This window comes from Mytilus galloprovincialis, chromosome 7 (genome assembly GCF_965363235.1).
Source record: "Mytilus galloprovincialis chromosome 7, xbMytGall1.hap1.1, whole genome shotgun sequence".
Classification (NCBI taxonomy): Eukaryota; Metazoa; Mollusca; class Bivalvia; order Mytilida; family Mytilidae; genus Mytilus; species Mytilus galloprovincialis.
In genome coordinates, this window is record NC_134844.1 from 2,934,555 (window position 1) to 2,954,889 (window position 20,335).

General features: G+C 33.0%; 1 protein-coding gene across 1 annotated transcript in view; it reads left to right on the top strand.

Annotated features, from left to right (window-relative positions):
* Positions 1-390: 390 nt before the first annotated feature.
* The window catches only part of LOC143082130 (uncharacterized), a 36,239-nt gene continuing 16,294 nt past the window's right edge, over positions 391-20,335 (top strand). Inside the window, exons 1-7 of the mRNA XM_076257685.1 lie at positions 391-465; positions 6,171-6,273; positions 6,783-6,892; positions 8,506-8,614; positions 9,336-9,448; positions 12,268-12,370; positions 13,460-13,572. Of these exons, the coding sequence (XP_076113800.1) occupies positions 402-465; positions 6,171-6,273; positions 6,783-6,892; positions 8,506-8,614; positions 9,336-9,448; positions 12,268-12,370; positions 13,460-13,572 (715 nt within the window). The 5' untranslated portion in view covers positions 391-401. The remainder of the gene's footprint in view (positions 466-6,170; positions 6,274-6,782; positions 6,893-8,505; positions 8,615-9,335; positions 9,449-12,267; positions 12,371-13,459; positions 13,573-20,335) is intronic.

A 20,335-nucleotide genomic window follows, 5' to 3' on the forward strand; every position in this document is an offset into this window, starting at 1 on the left:
TCGGCAGATTAGAACGTTCGAGTTGGATTATCTGCGAATTAAAATATGATGTACGCATAATCAGTATTGCTAAGAAAAACTGGGATTGATACATAGTTATTTTCTGCTAGTACTGAATAGGCTTGTTCGCTTGTTCTCGTAACAAACAATTTCCTATAGATTAATGGCACGTTTTTTTTTTCTCTTAAATAAATGTTTTTACTTCATTTTTAAATTTAAACCTCATAGAACTATTCATACTGTTTTTGTAATGTTATTCATTTATATGCCATGCATTATATTTATCAAAAACATTATTAATACTATGGTTATAATTTGATTGCATGCGTTTTGATATTATTCTTTGTTATATGTATTTAATTTCAAGAATGGTTTCTTTTTACAGAGTAAAAAAAGCGAACATGCACAAACTTTTTGATACAACTCTTATTATTTGTATTGTGTTGATGACAATTATTATGCAAGGTAAGATATGTTTTTTTGTTTTCATTATGCCTGAGTTGCCATTTTTATATGCTAAAGTTTGATATAGCAAAATACAACTGTTCATTTAATATTTTACAAGTGAATGTGTAATATGAGCACAATCGCGTGTTTGTTCTGACCAACAAGCAGAGTGTAAGCATGATTTCCAATTTGTAATTCATATATCAATATAATGGAAGAAGACATGTCGTCTTTACAGTACATCTTACTCTCACTCCAAGCTAACCGCCGTAAAGAAGTAGGTTCAGTAAGAACCCTGTTTTGACCCAAAATATAGCAGTTTTAGAAAAATGTGAAAATGAAATCTTTAAGCTATATTTTGGAAAGTCTTCTGCTACAAAAATATGAGCTGTTTTTGACAATACAATGCACAAATATTGCGTTCTAGCAACATTAAGTCATGCTAAATTATTGAAATCTTTACTGTCAAAATTTTAGCATTTGGGGTATTTTTAGACGGTTTCCGTCTAAAATGAAAGTGGCCGCATTCGTGTTCATTCATAATATTGAAATGTTAGTTGTAATTGATGATAATACAAAACATATACAAAGGTTGAGGATGAACATGGATGCGGCCACTTTCATTTTTGACAAAAACCATCTGAAAAGTGACGTTTTTTTGCATATTTGATATATTTTTCATATTTAAGCTTTATCAGAGCGTTATAATGATTAAATCAGTTAGAATCTTTCACATTAACTAATCGAATCAATTGAAATAGACACTTAAGTGTATAAAAAATTTCAAAAAACTTTCGTTAAATAAATCTGAAATGTGAGGCCAAAATCGGCCCTTACCGGACCTACTCCAAATTTTAGGAGCATGATTAGCAGAGCTGCAACAACTACTAATTTATCTTCTTTGTTCAACTCAACCTAGTGATAAACCCATACTCGAGGTGAACATACTCTCACGTAACTATCGATGTCGACATTACGGAATTATTATTGTATAGTTTCTAATCTGCGTTTGCATTATTCTTTTTCACCGGCAATGGCTTATCATTAGTTTAAACATATTTATTTATAGTGGATTTTGAAACAAGTGTTGCAACTTATATTAATCCCCTTCCTCTTTTCGGGTGCGAGTGCTGCCTTGTAGCGGCATTAGCCTGCTCTATTTCAAAATCTACAAGGGTGTATTTAACGTGCAAGAAATATGGCTCTCTCTTAACACGGGTCTACTAATCATTAATAAGACAGAACAAGGAGTTGTGTGGTTTTCTTTGTCTCCTTATAATATATTGATTTCTTTTATTGAACATTTTTACGTTAAGACATACTCAAAGTATATCAAAGAATGCGTATTTAAAAAAATCACAATAAGTGAAATGTATGTATGCAATTCGTGTATGATTAATTTTTTTTGGCTTTATAAATATGTTAATTTGAGCGTCACTGATGAGTCTTGTTTAGAAGAAACGCGCGTCTGACGTTCTTAATTATAATCCCGGCACCTTCGTTAACTAATAATGCATTATATGCGATATTCAGAATTGTAACAACTTCAGTTTATCAGTTTAAATCTGATCAATTGAAGGAAAATGAGCATTAGTTACAAAAGAATCAAGAGCGGGTGCATTCGCTTCGTCTTATTCTATACATATATATTATCCAATAAATCTATGAACTATGAGGTCCTTTTTCGAGATGAATATTCAGTGTGTTTTACGTGTATTTAGGTATAAATATTCAGAGTATACTGGGTTCACTGTTGTTTTGTGTTGTTGGTTTCCTGAATAAACATTTTATTCGACCACTTCTTTATTCAGCTGGTGGACGTTTCGTCCCCGAGGGTATCACCAGCCCAGTATTCATTTCGGTGTTGACATGAATATCAATAATGTGATCATTTTTACAAATTTCCTGTTAACGAAACTTTAAATTTATCGAAAATTTAGGGATATTCTTATCCCAGGCGTAGAGTACCTAACCCGTATTTGGCACAATTATTTCGGAATTTTGGATCCTCAATGCTCTTCAACTTTTTATTTGTTTGGCTTGAAATATGTATTTTTTTTATCTTTATATTTATTAAACCTCTATTCTATTATTTACAACAAATTTTACATATTATCACAGAAAACATTGAGTCCCTATACTACCATTCTATAGCATTCTTTCTTCTCACAACCAATAACAGTCACACAAATCCTAAACTTACTTCATTATATTAATAACACCGTATATAGATACCTTGTATTCAACAATTATTTTTAACTGTCTATTCAAAAATTCAACAATGTTCATTTGAAGCGTTTGTAGATGGATTCCATTCCTGAAAACGCATTCAACGAGGTCAAAGTTTTTCATAAAAAAGACAAAAAAATAGCTTGCAACTAAGTATATACCGCAAAATAATATAACTGAATTGAATCACTCACAGAATTATACATAACTTCACTTAAACCTGTCACACAAAAGACTTATATATATGACTACATTATAATGTCGACAATTTATTACATTTCACATAGTTAATCATCAATTGAATTGCTTCTCTCGCTTTTTCCGAATAAAATATCATCAAACTGCTTAAAAAGTAATCGCAAATAAGGTTAATATCTTGCATCCCGGTTTTCAACCGCTTCAACAGATTTTCTATTTACATTACATGTAACTATAAGGTTCTTACTAGGCATGTTACGAAAAGGTATATTCTCGATGCTGAGGTTGACAAATTACACTTTAAATTTGGGGACGGTGTCAAAACATTGACTATAGAAAAGAATTAGATGATGTGCGTCTTAAAGAATTCAAATCACAGTTATATAGAACATCATTATGTAACATCCTAATATTATGACAATTGCTTCTGTGATATTGATGCTATCATACGACATAAAAGGTGTCCGCGTGCAAGAGTGGGTGGGCTAGAAAAAGGGGGGCTGAGAGTTATACAGAGTTCATTCGATTCTAGATTGATAATATATGTACATAGTAAGCCAGCTAAATAATAGTTTTATTGTTGTATGAAAGTTCCTGAAGTTTAATGTGTCGCTCCAAAAATCCCGCACAAAGCTCTACAGTCTGATTGATTTATTCTCTCGGGTGTCTCCATCAGCTTCCAATGACTCTGAAAGTTTTGAAGCACCTTATAACGTGTTCGACATATACACGCCACTCTGATATACGCTAATTTACTTTTTTACATTTTCTTCCTTCTGCTAGTGGTTTAACTCTTAGTTGATGCCTTTTTAAAATCTAACCCTAGCCCCCTCCCTCTCCCTGAAAGGAAAATCTGGTAGGTCCAAAGAGTAATAATAGGTACACGTCTTTAAAACGCCATTATATTTTTTTTAGGAAACCCCTAGCATCGTTAGCTTAAATAGAAGAAAGACCCATCGGTCATCGGTATTAATTTGTTTTATTGTCATTTTCTTCTGAAACGGTTGCCGAATTTCAACAAAACTTTCCCAGAATTTATAAAATACAAAATATCTGCATAAGGTGGTGTTAAGGTGTAAATGCAAAGTCAATATATAAAGCTTTGGAAACTCTGCAGGAATGTTCAACTGATGAGTAGTGAGGTCATATTTTACATAAACCTCTTATCGTTCTGAACAGGCATTAAATATTTGCCACTGAACTTGATGCAACCAATAGTCAATCAGTCACAAACACTTTATTAAGAAAATACAAAATGAGCTGAAACTGTTTAAATTAGGACAAAGTTGGTTGGAAAGAAATAAAGAAAGAAAATACATGCCCTCGAAGCTATGTAACCGGGAGTTATAATTTTCTAAACTAGAATGCAACATGTTTCAAGTTAAAATTGTAAAAAAAAATTTTGTTCATGTGTTTTAAAACAAACTCCGTTAGATAAAAATTTAGGTGGCAAATAACTGGATCAAAATACATACACTTCTTTGTGTGTTTTTCAAAACTATATGAAAATGACCGGTACATATATATTTACGAGTAGGTATAAAGCAGATTATAATACTTAAGATTATGTGCAAGGTCTATCATATTTGCAAGGGCTCGCCGAAATACATAGGTAATCTCTTTTCTGTTTTGACAAAGTCCCCACATTTAAAGTGTAATTTGTCAACCTCAGCGTCGTGAATATACCTTTTCGTAACATGTCTACTAATGATATTTCCGATCAAAACACCACTTGTAAGACTTCTTTTACAAACAATTTTACCGAATTCTTCATGTTCGATTCTATAATATCTTTATTACAAACATCACTACTTTGTTCTTTCATTTCAATTTCTTTACTATGTTTACGTTTCACTATTTGTTTACGTTTTTCTTTACATTCTATTGTCTCTCCTACAGGTAAACTCCTTTCACTATTAATAACCTGTTTTACGGGTATATCAACATTATTAAATGTACATCGTTCTATATGTTTATCCACGTGTTGAATTGGAATACTATGTGTGAATGAAGAGGCTCCCATAAGGAGAATGTCTGTAATCATTGTACTTTCCTCGCATTCAACCACGGTACAAGCTTTAATGTTGATATTATCATTTACAATGCTTTAATCATCATCAACGTTCTCAACGTCTGTGTTACTTTGAATGAAATTAAATTCTTTCAAACGTTTATTGTCTCTCTTTCTTGCTGATTCTGATTTACGTTTTACCTGCATATTTTTTTGTATCAGTATTCGAGAACATAATCGAAATTCTTGTTTTGTCATTATCACCATGGAAACTATATTTTGTTTTTCCATAATTTTTTACATGCACATTCTATTGCCTTAATAAGAAACTTAGGTAATTTATTCATAACGCACAGTCAATGTTTTCATATATGAAACAAAATAAACCAACGGAGCCCTCTGTTCGATAAACAGTTTAGTCGCCAAAATAGATATTTTAAAATAGTTATTCTCTTTAAAATAGAAGAATTGACGATACACATTTCACTGCTTGGAGTTCCGAGCATAACCTTGGTAACATAATCAAATGTATCCTACTTTCAAAAGACGTGTATACACTTCAGAACACTAACGGGAACTGATTGATATATATTTTAGTCAGAGCGGCACTGATGAGTCTTATGTAGACAAAACGCGCGTCTGGCGTACTAAATTATAATCCTGGTACTTTTGATAACTGTTATTCTTATTCTACAGTATATAAAACCATTGTCAAATTAATGATGTTTATAAAAAAAAACGTTGTTTTTTTTAACAAATAGCGAAATCGCGAAACCGAATACTGTAAACCAACTTATTTTCGCGAGCGATTTATTTTTGCGAATTTCGCGAGTAGAAAAATAACGCGAAGATAAATCGTCGCGAATATGTAAACCTTGGATCTTTCCTTATTAAACTTCATCAAGTTAATTAGAAAATCGCGATATTAAATAGCCGCGAAGTGGTCAAGAAGTGATAAAACGCGAAATAAAGTATCCGCGAAAATAAGTTGGTTTACAGTATTAAGTACATAAAAACGATTCAAAAACCAACGTATAATTCCTGACTTGCTATTTTTTTCACATTAACATTCACGTAAGATTATGAGTAATGATTTTTCTTTTTTGATAGTACAAATGTAACTTTAGCACACGATACAATTTAATCCGCAGGATGCAATCATTACATCTCCACGAGTCCTGTTGCATGACTTGCGCACGACCTCAGTATTTGTTTTCTCTCTGTTATATGATGATATTTCCTCAAACTATTACCAATTATTTGAAATGGATAATACATTATTCAGAAACTGAATCACAGAATTGTTCTAATCAACATATAGAGTCATGTACCACAGCCTACTACAGTACATTAAGAGACTCAGCGGGCGACATAGGGGCAGTATGCAGGTTAGATTGTGCTTTATATATTTGATTCGTTGTAGTGATATCATATACTTTTGATTCAAGTCATACACAAATGTACACCACGTTTTCCTTATTAAATTTACTACATACTAGGTAAAGATCGTTGATGTATTTTCGAATAAGAGAACAGTCATAAGATGGTCAATTTTGTACGATCTCAGTCAGTTAAAACGATAAGAGATCACGAAACGGCTAATTTTAAATACTTCAACAGGTGTTTAATCATTTTTACACAGAAGTATGGTTTTACCATTAATATCATGTTATAAAAGAAATTTGATTTTCTTAAGCGTATCAATGTTTCGTTTTTGTACTGGTATGAAGCAGAATTCATTCAGAACCGTCTAAAAGACACAAAGAAAAAGCACATAGCGAAATTCTTTTAATTTTACTTTCCGATATATTGATGATATCCTACCATTGAATAATCCAAATGGCATCCAACACCTACACCTCATGTATTCTTTAGTATTTGTTTTTTTATTTTGAAGTGTGATGAATACCTATTCGGAATGTTTGCAAACATTGTCTGACTGCAATTCTACTGCAGTTCATGAGGCCATTGCTGATGCTAACACGACCCTATACCAGTCTGGTTGTGGTAAGTTCATTTAGTTTAATCACCCGTTGCTATATATTTACAACCATTTAAGTTTTCTATAGAACCAGGTTATTTAGAAGCCAGCTGATGGCCAAATCCAGGTGCGTGATTGTCTCTCTGCGTTGAAGACCTAATGTGGCCTTTATCTGTTGTCTGCTATTTGGTCGGGTTGTTTTCTTTTTGACTTATTCCTCATTTCTTTTTTCATCTTTATTAATCCATCATTTTCTACAAAAACTAATGCAGATGCCAAAAGTCTGCTGCTATGGGTACATCATCCTTGATAAAAGTTAAATTTTGCCTAATGCCCGAGAACATGCAACAGTAGATGTGGTATGATTGCCAATGAACAACTCTCCACAAAAGTCCAAATGACACAGAAAATAATAACTATTGGTTCCTTCAACAATGAGCAAAGCCAATTTATCATAGTAAGGTCTTTTCCTCAATCAATTATTTACTGTATTTTAGGATAAAACTGTTCAAATTATTTAACATTTTCAGTTTGCCTATTAACTGACTTATTTTCTTTTCTTTACACCCGTCGACTTGGTTGTATTCACAATCGATATTAAACATCACAAAGTCACTGAAGGTTTCTGATCAAGTCCAATAGGTCTCAACCATGTTCGACATAAGATAATGTCTGTACACGGTCAAGAATATGATAGTTGTTGTCCAATCGTTTGCAATGTTTGATGTGTTACAGATTTTAATTTCGCAATTCGATTAAGAGCTTTCTGTTTTGAACTTTTTTCGGAGTTCAAAATTGTTGTGATTATACTTTTTTCAGTTAAAACTTTTCAGTCATCTAACAAATTCGGTTCGTCTATATATTAACTAATTTAAACATATGTGTAACAGCCGTTTACTAGGCTGTATTCATAAGCGATCCTAAACATTAAGCAGTTACTAAAGGTTTCTCAAAACCAACAAATTTTCTTAATATGATTTATAAGAAATCTTCGTTTTGAATTTACTTCATTGTTATTATTCAGTAGGTTTTCAATCTGAATCAATTTTCAATTTTAACGTTATGTGGTTGAAAACCAACCAGTTTGTTTCATTTTGGAATCTTTATATAGAATAATGCTTTTTCTGTTTATCGGCAATTTGTCAAAACTGTATTTGTTTTGGTAAAGGACGTAGTAAGTAGACTATGTTTCCCCTTAAAAAACGTCCAGTATGTTTTATTGATATATTGATGTAAGCACGCCACGTTTCGTCACTGACGAGTGTTGTAATTGCCTAATCAATCGAGCAAGAATCCCTGTCCATGATATAAAAAAAATATTAGTCGGTAAGATTAAAGACAAATGTACACATATTTGTACTTATTTGCCCTTCATGTAAATAAAAAAAAACATGTTGTGGTGATTCTCACTTAGTTGATCATTTACATAATTATCATATTTTTCCTTTTAAAAAAGCAAATTTGTGACTTAAACTGGTCGTTTGTAACTATTCAATGTTAGTAAGGTATACATATGTTTTTTTATACAATTATTTGTTAACCAAAAAGATTGAAAAACACGTTTGTTTTTCATCCCGTTATATGATTATATTACCTATTATCATTCCTAATTATTTGGAATGTATAATGCTTAATTCAGAAATTGAAGCGCAGAATTGTTCTACTAAGCAAATCCTGTCCTGTACCACATCATACTACAATGCATTAAGAGAGGCATCACGTGCACGAAACAAGGAGGACATTTGCAGGTCAGATTGTACTTTTAAACTTTTTGTTTTATAGTTGTCCTCATCTATATATATTTGATTGAAGCCATGCAAAAAAAACAACACCCGTTTTTTTCTGATCATATTGACAAAACATTTTGTTAAAATTCGTTGATCTATCTAAACAAAATAATAAATAGCCGTAATAGTTGATACAATGTTAACATTCATAAATTGTGTCCCGATTTTGATAGCTTAAATACACCAACATGTCTAATCTGTGTACTGAGGCTGGTGTAATATAATTGTGTTCTTTGAGAATGATTTGATGAACTCAAATTTACTATTGACGTTACTATAAGATCAAAAATGTGTATAAGCTAATCGTATGTATGCATTAAGAAAGGAATGTTACAGTTAATGCAAAATGATGTAAAAATGGCAAAAATCTATGAAAAAAACATGGCAAAAAAGAAAGACGATAAAAAGACAAAAAGCATAATACTAAACATTATAGATAACCAATTAATGGGATATTACGTTCACCATAATCATCCAACTTTGAAATATCTATATCGGACACTGATGTAAAACTATGACATACACGATTTCCCTTTCTATCCAAAAAGCTTCTGTATAAATTTGCCGCACATAAAAAAGAACTAACAAGTCGACAAGAGGAAGAACATAGTTAATTCCCATTGACAGTATTATATAACATTTAGTTTATTATTCTTTAATATTTTTTTTTTGTATTTTGAAGTGTGATAAATACCTATATGGAATGTTTGCTAACATATTCGTCTCACTGCAATTCAAATGCAGTTCATTGGGCCATTGCTGATGCAAACACGAGTAAATACCAGTCTGGTTGTGGTGAGTACATTTAATGTAACCATACTTTCCTTAAGAAATAATTCATGGAAGCCATAGATTTGTTGGAAATTTACACATGGCCTGGGCCATGATATTGGAATTTCATCCTGAGCGTTAGCTTCCATGAGTTATTTCGATTCAAATAGGACAAATAAGTTCATTCAAATACTGAAGCGAGCGTGGGTATGCCATGTAATTAGCTGTTATATTTTACTCCTAGTTAGATAAAGCTCAAATATTCTCATAAATATTTAGCTTTCATTGATTATTTCGTTTATAACCGCTAGAAAAAATACGTTTAATTCTCAAACCCAATATTGTAGATTTTTGATTTACAGGTTTTCTCATTGTTTTTATACTGCAAGTTAAATTGAAAGCTTTTAAAATCTTAACATAAATATCAAGCTTATGTTCATCCGTTAATGAACCCCTGATTGAAGAGAAAGTGTTCCATGAGGAAATTGACATTGCACACAATATAGCTGTGTTACTATATTTAGGAAATAAACAAAACTAGTTGCAATATATCATGTATATTAATTCTTTTTAATATGCATCCGTCCTTATTCCTTCAATAAAAACTACGAAATCAAATAAAAATGCAATAATGAGAATTACATACATCCTCTGCTAAAAAAGACGCTCTTTGAAAAGTAAAACAACAACCTATTATGTCAGTTTGTTTTCTTCACACATCATTGTAAATATCATACACTTTATCCGACTTTCATACCAGTGAGAGGGTTAAGTTTGTTATAGAACCAGGTTATTTATTAGCAAGCTAAAAACCACCTCTGTTAGCGGGATGATTTTCTCTCTGTGTTGAAGACCTATTGTGGCCTTCAGCTGTTGCCTACTGTTTGGTAAGGTTGCTTTCTCTGTGACATATTCCTCATTTCTTTTCTCAGTTTTATTAATCAAACATTTTCTTCTACACATATGTATAACCAATACAGAAGCCATATTGTTATATCATCCTCGAGAACTTGAAAATCTCAATTAAAATATAATTATTGAGTGCATTATGAGGTAAAACAATTTAACATGTTCTAAGTATCTAACAGTTTAGGTTTTGACTGTTTATTTGTGTATGCTTCTATATTGAATTTTCTTGCAATTATTTGTACTGTAGTCCTGTCATGTAATGTTGTCCTTTTCGTGTTATAATTAACATTGCCACAAAAGCGTGCGGTTTGGCTAGCCACAAAAACCAGCTTCAATCCACCAGTTTTCCTAAAGTATCTGTACCAAATCAGGTAAATGGCAGATTTTATCTGATAGTTCGTTTCTGTAGGTCTTGTATTGTCTTTTGTGTTTAGTTGCACGTCAGTTTTTGCTGTTTCTTTGTTTTCTCCATACAGTTGATATATTTCCCTATGTTTAAGTTTGTAACCTGGATTGTTTTTCTCTCAATCAATTTATGACTTTCCAACAGTGGTATACCTTTTTTCGCCCATGTATTGACTAAGTTAGATTTGTTCCCAATTTCCTGAGACTATGCAACAGTAGTTGTGGTTTGATTGCCAATGGAAAACTCTAAAAAAAAAAAAAGAGACCAAATGACAAAGAAAATGACAAATATTGGTGACTTTACGCCTTCAACAACGAGCATAGCCCATATCACATAGTAAGATTTTTTCCTTAAACAATTATATAGTGTATTTTAGGATAAATTATTTGTCATTCGATTAAGGACTTTCAGTTTTGGTCTGTTTTCGGAGTAAAGAATTGTTGTGATTTTTATATGTTTTTTAGAGCATCTTTGGACTAAACTGTCAAAAAGTTTCGGTTCGCCTATGTATTGAATAATCGAAATGTGTATGCAACGTTCGTAGACCTGGCTGTATTTCCAACCAAACTTTAAACTTATGGAGTCACTAAAGGTTGTATCAAAGCCAGTATGCGACAAATTTTCTTAATATGTGCAAATTGTATTGCCCCATAATGTTTATATTCCCTTATTTACCAATAAACACTACTGATCAATTTATGTTCAATGTTTAATGTCATAGCAATTTTGTTAAATTGAAAAATCATTCTTTTGAAGAATGTATTCAATTTTTCCATATCAAATAAATTGTTTGCAAATTATTTACATGATGTATATAAAACAAGATAACCCTAACCCTATTTAATGAACTTATAGATCTTATAACAAAATAGAAATAAACAATCACAGAGCACACACATACACGTTAAAACATTATAATTAGTAATTTGCCATCCCATATTTTTTTATGGAAACAACTTTTAATTTGAAAACATACATATGTTTCCATGAACAATTAAACGTTGACAAAGGGCGTTTACTGAACTAAAACAAATGATTATTTGAGGTCTATAATAGAAAATGTCAATGCTGTTGCTATAGAAACAGGTACAATGTATCCTCGTAATTTCAGCATACTATAGAATCTACCTATTAATTATGTAAAAATTATACATTTGTAACCATGGTAACTAGGTTGAAATTGAACCAAAAAAAATGAAAAAAAGAAAAGAGAACCAAATTTAAAAGTTTTCAATCTGAAATAATTTTTCGCTTTTACGTTATGTGTCCGTAATGTGGACGTAGTTGTAAACTAACCAGCACAGTTTGTTTAATTTTGGAATTTCTCCTTTTAAAAAACGAATTTGTGACTTAAACTGATTGTGTTTAACTCTTTAAAAGTGATTGCTTGGTATGCATAGATTTTTGTTTACATACAATTAGTTGTTAACTCAAAAGATTGAAGCAATCATTTGTTTTTCACTCGGTTATATGATTATATTACCTTTTATAATTCCTTATTATTTGAAATGTATAATGCATAATTCAGATAATGAAGGGCAGAATTGCTCTACTAAACAAATCGAGTCCTGTACCAATGCCTACGTCAATGCATTAAGAGATTCACCACGAAACAAGGAGACTATGTGCAGGTCAGATTGTACTTTTAGACTTATTGGTTTATATGTGTCCTCATCAATTCGTGAGCATAGCAATGCAAAAAGATACACATTTTTTCTGATTATATTGACAGAACATTTTGTAAAATACCGTTATTTTTTTGGAAAAAAAAACAAAAAAAAACGTAATATTTTGTTCAATGTTAACATTCATAAATTCTGTCCCTATTTTGTAAGCGCAAAAAGGTATGACAACAACATGTTTAATCTGCGCACTGTGACAGCTGTTATATTATTGTGTTCATTGAAAATGATTTAACGAACCCAAATTAACTATTGACGTTACTACTATAACATGTATAAGATTAACAATTTGTATACGCTACACGTATGTAGGCTTTAAGAAAGGAATACTACAGTTTAACTTTGGTTAATGCAAAATGATTTAAAAATGGCAAAATCTGTGAAAAAGCCATGGCAAAAAATAACGACGACAAAAAGACAAACAGCATAATTAATACTAAACATTATAGACAACCAATTATAGAAATAATAAGTTCAACATAGAAATTAAACTTTGAAGTAGCTAATGAGAGAACATGTTTTGTATATCGGACACTGAGTAAAATCATGCTATTATCGTCTTTACTTTATTTGATACATCTAAAATGCTTTGATGAACCCAAATAAACTATTGACGTTACTTTAAGTTAACAAAATTGTATTATCTGAACGTATGCATGATTTGAGAAAGGAAGACTACAGTTAATTCAAATGATTTAAAAATGGCAAAAATCTGTGACAAAATCATGGCAAAAATGTACAACTACAAACAGACAGCAGAATAATAAAAATCATAGATAACCAATTAATGGGATATTATGTTCAATATAGTCATCAAATTGTGATATATTTAATGAGTGGACATCTTCTGTATATCGGACGCTGAAGTAAAACTATGACATAAACGTCTTTGCTTTCTATCCAAAAAGCTTCTGTATGAATTTGCCGCACATAAAAAACTAACAAGTTGACAAGAGGAAGAACATAGTGAACTTCCATTGAAATCCTTAAACAATATTTAGATTAATATTCTTTAATATTTGATTTTGTATTTTGAAGTGTGACAAATACCTATATGGAATGTTTGCAAACATATTCGTCACACTGCAATTCAAATACAGTTCATGAGGCCATTGCTTATGCAAACATGACTCTATACCAGTCTGGTTGTGGTAAGTTAATTTAATTTACTGATCGTTTGCTATATATTAACAACTAGTGTACTATTATTTTTAGTGAACGTATTGGATGAGTCCCACGTTGATATAAGGTACAAGCAGTCGCCTCCCCGTCTTTAACCTTCAATAAAAACTACAAATCAAATTAAAGAAGCAATAATAATAATAACAACATAGAAAGTAAGTCAAAAGTCTCCTGCTATAGATATTTTTTCCCTTTGATTTTCACCATATAAACAGGTGTTATGTTAGCTGGATTTCTTCACACATCATTGTAAATATCATGGACATTTATACGGCTGTCATATCAATGAGAGATTAAGCTTGCTATAGAACCAGGTTATTCAGGGGCCAACTGTCAACCTCCTCCTGGTGCGGGATTTTCTTTCTGCGTTAAAAAGAGCTAATATGGCCTTCAACTGTTGTCTGCTATTTGTTCGGGTTGTTTTCTGTTGTTTTTTGTTTTCCTCTTATAGTTGATATGTTTACCTATGTTTAAGTTTGTAATCTGGTATTTTTTTCCCTCAATCAGTTTATGAGTTTCTAACAGTGGTATACCTTTATTTGCCCATTGATTGACTACGTTAAATTTGTTCGTATGCCTGATATAAGATACAGTAGATGTGGTATGGTTGCCAATGGACAAATCTCCACAAGAGACCAAATGATACAGAAAAAAAATCATGTATTATTCACTTTACGCCTTCAAAGCCCATATTACATAGTACAAACAATGAGCAAAGCCCATATCACATAGTAACAACAATGAGCAAAGTATTATCACATAGTTACAGCAATGAGCAAAGCCCATATCACATAGTAACAACAATGAGCAAAGCCCTTATCACATAGTTACAGCAATGAGCAAAGCCCATATCACATAGTAACAACAATGAGCAAAGCCCTTATCACATAGTTACAGCAATGAGCAAAGCCCATATCACATAGTAACAACAATAAGCAAAGCCCTTATCACATAGTTACAGCAATGAGCAAAGCCCATATCACATAGTAACAACAATGAGCAAAATCCATATCACATAGTAAGGTTTTTTCCTTAAACAATCATTTAGTGTACTTAAAGCTAAAACTATTTGCCATTTGCCCTTCCCTTTCATGAATTTGACCTACCGAATTAGACTATTTACCGGATTTGTAATCACATAAGCAACACGACGGGTGCCGCATGTGGAGCAGGATCTGCTTACCCTTCCGGAGCACCTGAGATCACCCCTAGTTTTTGGTTGGGTTCGTGTTGTTTATTCTTCAGTTTTCTATGTTGTGTCATGTTTACTATTGTTTTTTGTTTGTCTTTTTCATTTTAAGCCATGGCGTTGTCAGTTTGTTTTAGATTTACGAGTTTGACTGTCCCTTTGGTATCTTTCGTCCATCCTTGATTAAAGCCTTTCCGTTTTGAACTGTTTTCGGAATTACAGATTGTTGTGATTTTTACTCTTTTTAGAGAATTTTCTGATAAAACTATCAAACAGCTTCGGTTCGACTAGCATTGACTCATCGAAATGTGTGTGTATCGTCCTTAGACCTGGCTGTATTCACAACCGCACTTACAAATTATGGAGTCTCTTAAGGTTTCCCAAAGCCAATATGCGACAACTTTTCTTAATATGCTCAAAAGAAATCTTGGAATTGTCTTGTCCCATAATATTAATATTCGCTAAGTTATCAATTAGCACTACTGAGCAATTTTGGTACAATGTTTTAATGTCAGAGCAATTTTGTTAAATTTAAAAATCACCCATTGGAAGAATGTATTTCACTTTTCCATGTCAAATAAATTGTGCAAAAAAATAAATGTGATATTATCAAAAAACGCGTTTATTTTAAATAAAAAAATCTTGTTTTTTAACAAGCATTTCAATAGAACAAAGCTTCAATTGAGTATTTACATGATGCATAAAACAAGATAACCCTAACCCTATTTAAGGAACTTATAGGTCTTATAACAAAATTAGAGAGCACAAACACATTAAGCCAAAAGAAAGAAAATCTTTCAATTAAAATATTAAAGTTAGTAATTTGCTATCCCATATTTTTGTAATGGAAACAAATTTTGATTTAAAAACATAAATATATTTCCATGAACAAGTAACCGTTGACCAATGGCATTTACTAAAACAAATGATTACTTGAGATCTATTAAAGCTAATGTTTTGCTGTTGCTACAGAAAAATGTACAATGTATTTTCATAATTTCAGCATACTATAAAATCTACCTATTAATCATATATAGATTTGTAACTAGGTTGAATTTGAACAAAAAGAAGAAAAAAAAAGTAAAGAGAACAAACTTTAAAAGTTTTCAATCTGAATTATTTTTTTCACTTTTACGTTATGTGTCTGTAATGTGGACGTGGTTGTAAACCAACCAGCACAGTTTGTTTAATTTTGAATCTCTCATTTGTGACTTAAAAGAGGGACGAAAGATACCAAAGGGACAGTCAAACTCATAAATCTAAAACAAACTGACAACGCCATGGCTAAAAATAAAAAAGACAAACAGAAAAACAATAGTACACACGACACAACATAGAAAACAAAGAATAAACAACACGAACCCCACCAAAAACTAGGGGTGATCTCAGGTGCTCCGGAAGGGTAAGCAGATCCTGCTCCACATGTGGCACCCGTCGTGTTGCTTAAGTGATTACAAATCCGGTAAATAGTCTAATTCGGTAGGTCATATTCATGAAAGGGAAGGGGATTGTAGTTACGACGTAAGGAACATATCCGATATCATTTGTGAAACGGTTATTCCATAACGGTCAACCAACTCGTGATGGCGTCCGTAAAATTTACGAAGGGATGATTTCAACTTCACCATTTGGAACTCTTGGTTTAATAGCTTCCTTGTGAGCAGCAAACCTCTATCAAGAAAATCATGATAGGAAATGCAAGCACGGGAATATCGTATCAATTGGGAGATATATACCCCGTATGCAGGTGCTGCTGGAATGTTGCTACTTAGAAATGGAAAGTTCACAATTGGAAAGCTGAAATCATCTCTTTTGTCGTAAAGTTTTGTTTTCAACCGACCCTCATTGTCAATTTCTAGATGTAAGTCAAGATATGAAGCCGACTTAACTATATCTGTAGTATCCTTTATCTCTAGTTCGATTGGATAGATGCGTTCCACATAGTCACCAAATTTTGAATTGTTTAGTGAAAGAACATCATCTATATAGCGGAAAGTAGAGTTAAAGGATATTGCTAACTTCTTATCTTTCTTCCTAAGAAGTTCCTGCATGAAGTCAGCCTCATAATAATAAAGAAACAAGTCGGCGAGTAGAGGGGCACAGTTTGTTCCCATTGGAATGCCGACAGTCTGTTGAAAAACACGTCCTCCGAACGTAACAAATATGTTGTCAATCAAGAAATCAAGCATCTTGATAATATCAGTTTCAGAGAATTTTTTGTTTGAATCAGAGTGATTCTTTACAAAGTAGGATTTATCCCTCCCTAAGACAAGATACTTGTATCTACGTTGGCCATTCTTTTTTATGAAGCAAAGTAATATCAACTCTTTCAATTTGTCTTTTAGTTTGGAATGTGGAATACTTGTGTGCAGGGTAGCAAAAGTCAAATGTTTTAATACTGTTACAAGATGAAAGAGAGTTAGATTGTATGTACTCTAAAAGATCTTTTGAATTTTTAAGTATCCACATCTGATTCACGCCACCTCTAGAATAGGCAGTTTCACAATAACTTTGAAGCCCGTCTTTGATTGCTGATAAAATAGATGTTAATAATTTAGAAAGAGGTTTCGTGGAGCACTTGGAAGACCCAGCAATATACCGTTGTTTGTAAGGACACTTATGTAGTTTAGGTATCCAATACAGTGATGGAAGATCCAGTTCTTCATCTTTGGTTGAAATTCCAAAGGAACATAGAACAGACCTATGATTATCCAGGATTTCCTCTTTGGTAAGTGTCGTGAGGGTATATGTTGAGTTACCAAGTGAATTGTCAATACCTAATTCGTTTATCAAGCAGTTGATGTAGTGACTTTTACACACAAAAACGATGTTATTTGGGGCTTTATCTGCAGGGACAACAACATATTTGTCATGGAGGTCGGATAGGTCTTTTGCAACATTTGGGTCTTTAAAGATTGACGTAGCATGGGCATTGATGGACCCATTCAGTTTCTTAATTCTGATTTGTATCAACGACCTCACTGCCTTAATCCATTCGGAAAGAGTGTCTACGTCTTCCTTCTCGCGCTTAGCCCATTGCCTGGCATAATCCTCGACTGAATCCATCAAAATTTTAAAGTTGTATTTCCAATTGATGGATTTAGGCTCACGATATTTGGGACCTTTCGATGACACATTTCGTAGAGAAGTGTTATTAACAATGTTAAGGTCACCGGTAATAACGTGGCCAGCAGGATTATATGTGAATTTGGAACTAGCACAAGTGCAATCAGGAGGTTTAGACTTGAAGTCGTCAATATCGAGATCCTGCAAAACGCGTTTGTAATTGAAAATTTTAGTTGCAATAGGTTTGGTATAGGTATAAGAAATTATTGGTACAGACTGGTCTTTGAAATAAGGAGGTATTTTCGATTGCACTAATTTATGATGAAGGATATTGCCTAGGTTGACGCCATCGAGACCTTTGTTGGCAAAGGAAAGATTAAGAAAAGATCTTTTCTCTTTTTCATCTTTTCCAATGCGAACTGGCTTGAAAAGTCTGTGACTTGCAATATCCGAAATTATAGCTTCAAGTTTGTATTGGTTTGAATGAGGGTTTGTAACAGTGGATTCCAAACATAAATTGAACAGAGAATGAAGTTTCGAAAGGGGTAATGAATAAAGTTTCGTGCGAATGTGATGAATACCTAACGGCTTTTGAATGAATGGCAGCAAGTCATTAATAGAGACATCATGCAGAGAAGGTGATGTATAATGACGATGACCATGACTGCGTCTACGTCGAGGAGTCGAGTTGAAAATATTCATCACATTCACCGAGTTACACGAAGGATTAGATAGAATACCTATACCATCAATTTTGTCATTGCAGCCATAAGGTGTTGCAGTTCCCAATTGTCTAATCCAGTAGTCTTCTTTTTGTCTACGGAGAGTCGTTGAAAGATTAGGATTGTTAGAGCTATGGTATATCTTTTCGATAATGCGAACTGTCATAGAAACGATGGAATGATCGGGCTGATTGAAATGCTGGTATAGAATGTCGTTAGCATTAAGGTTAATGTCTGATCTATGACCGCACATACGTTTGTTAAGCCTTCCTTTCGTTTCACCGACGTATACCAATCCGCAAAGGTTGCACTCTAATCCGTAGACGACATTTGTCGATTTACAATTCAGATCATCGTAACTTCTGGTAAAATATGACTTCTTGGTCAAATTGCTAGTGAATTCAGCATCTGTAATTAAAATAGCACAAGTTTTGCAGCCTTTGGTCTCACATTTTGAAATGCGACAGTGTTGTACTGTGTCATCAAACACCAAAATGTCTTTAAGGAGAACTGAACATGGCTGTATATGTGTAATATTGCTATTGTCACTAGGACGATGATCTGAATGAGTCGTGTTTGGGATATTTGTCATGTCTGGTGATGAGGGGACACCTGCCGTATCAGACGACACCGTGTCCATGGTGACGTCTGTTTCGGACCTTTTTATACTGGGCGACGTCCGAGCCAGTTTCCTGTTTAATCTTCGTAAGTTCATGCAATTGTAGTTTTGCTACTGGGCGGATGATGTCCTCGGGGACAAAATGTCCACCAGCAGAGACATCGACCCAGTGGTAATAAAAGAGGGACGAAAGATACCAAAGGGACAGTCAAACTCATAAATCTAAAACAAACTGACAACGCCATGGCTAAAAATAAAAAAGACAAACAGAAAAACAATAGTACACACGACACAACATAGAAAACAAAGAATAAACAACACGAACCCCACCAAAAACTAGGGGTGATCTCAGGTGCTCCGGAAGGGTAAGCAGATCCTGCTCCACATGTGGCACCCGTCGTGTTGCTTAAGTGATTACAAATCCGGTAAATAGTCTAATTCGGTAGGTCATATTCATGAAAGGGAAGGGGATTGTAGTTACGACGTAAGGAACATATCCGATATCATTTGTGAAACGGTTATTCCATAACGGTCAACCAACTCGTGATGGCGTCCGTAAAATTTACGAAGGGATGATTTCAACTTCACCATTTGGAACTCTTGGTTTAATAGCTTCCTTGTGAGCAGCAAACCTCTATCAAGAAAATCATGATAGGAAATGCAAGCACGGGAATATCGTATCAATTGGGAGATATATACCCCGTATGCAGGTGCTGCTGGAATGTTGCTACTTAGAAATGGAAAGTTCACAATTGGAAAGCTGAAATCATCTCTTTTGTCGTAAAGTTTTGTTTTCAACCGACCCTCATTGTCAATTTCTAGATGTAAGTCAAGATATGAAGCCGACTTAACTGTATCTGTAGTATCCTTTATCTCTAGTTCGATTGGATAGATGCGTTCCACATAGTCACCAAATTTTGAATTGTTTAGTGAAAGAACATCATCTATATAGCGGAAAGTAGAGTTAAAGGATATTGCTAACTTCTTATCTTCTTAAGGTAGAGTTAAAGGATATTGCTAACTTCTTATCTTCTTAAACTGATCGTATTTAACTCCAAAGGGATCGTTAGTTATGCATAGATTTGTTTTACATACAATTAGTTGTTAACTCAAAAGATTGAAGCAAACATTTGTTT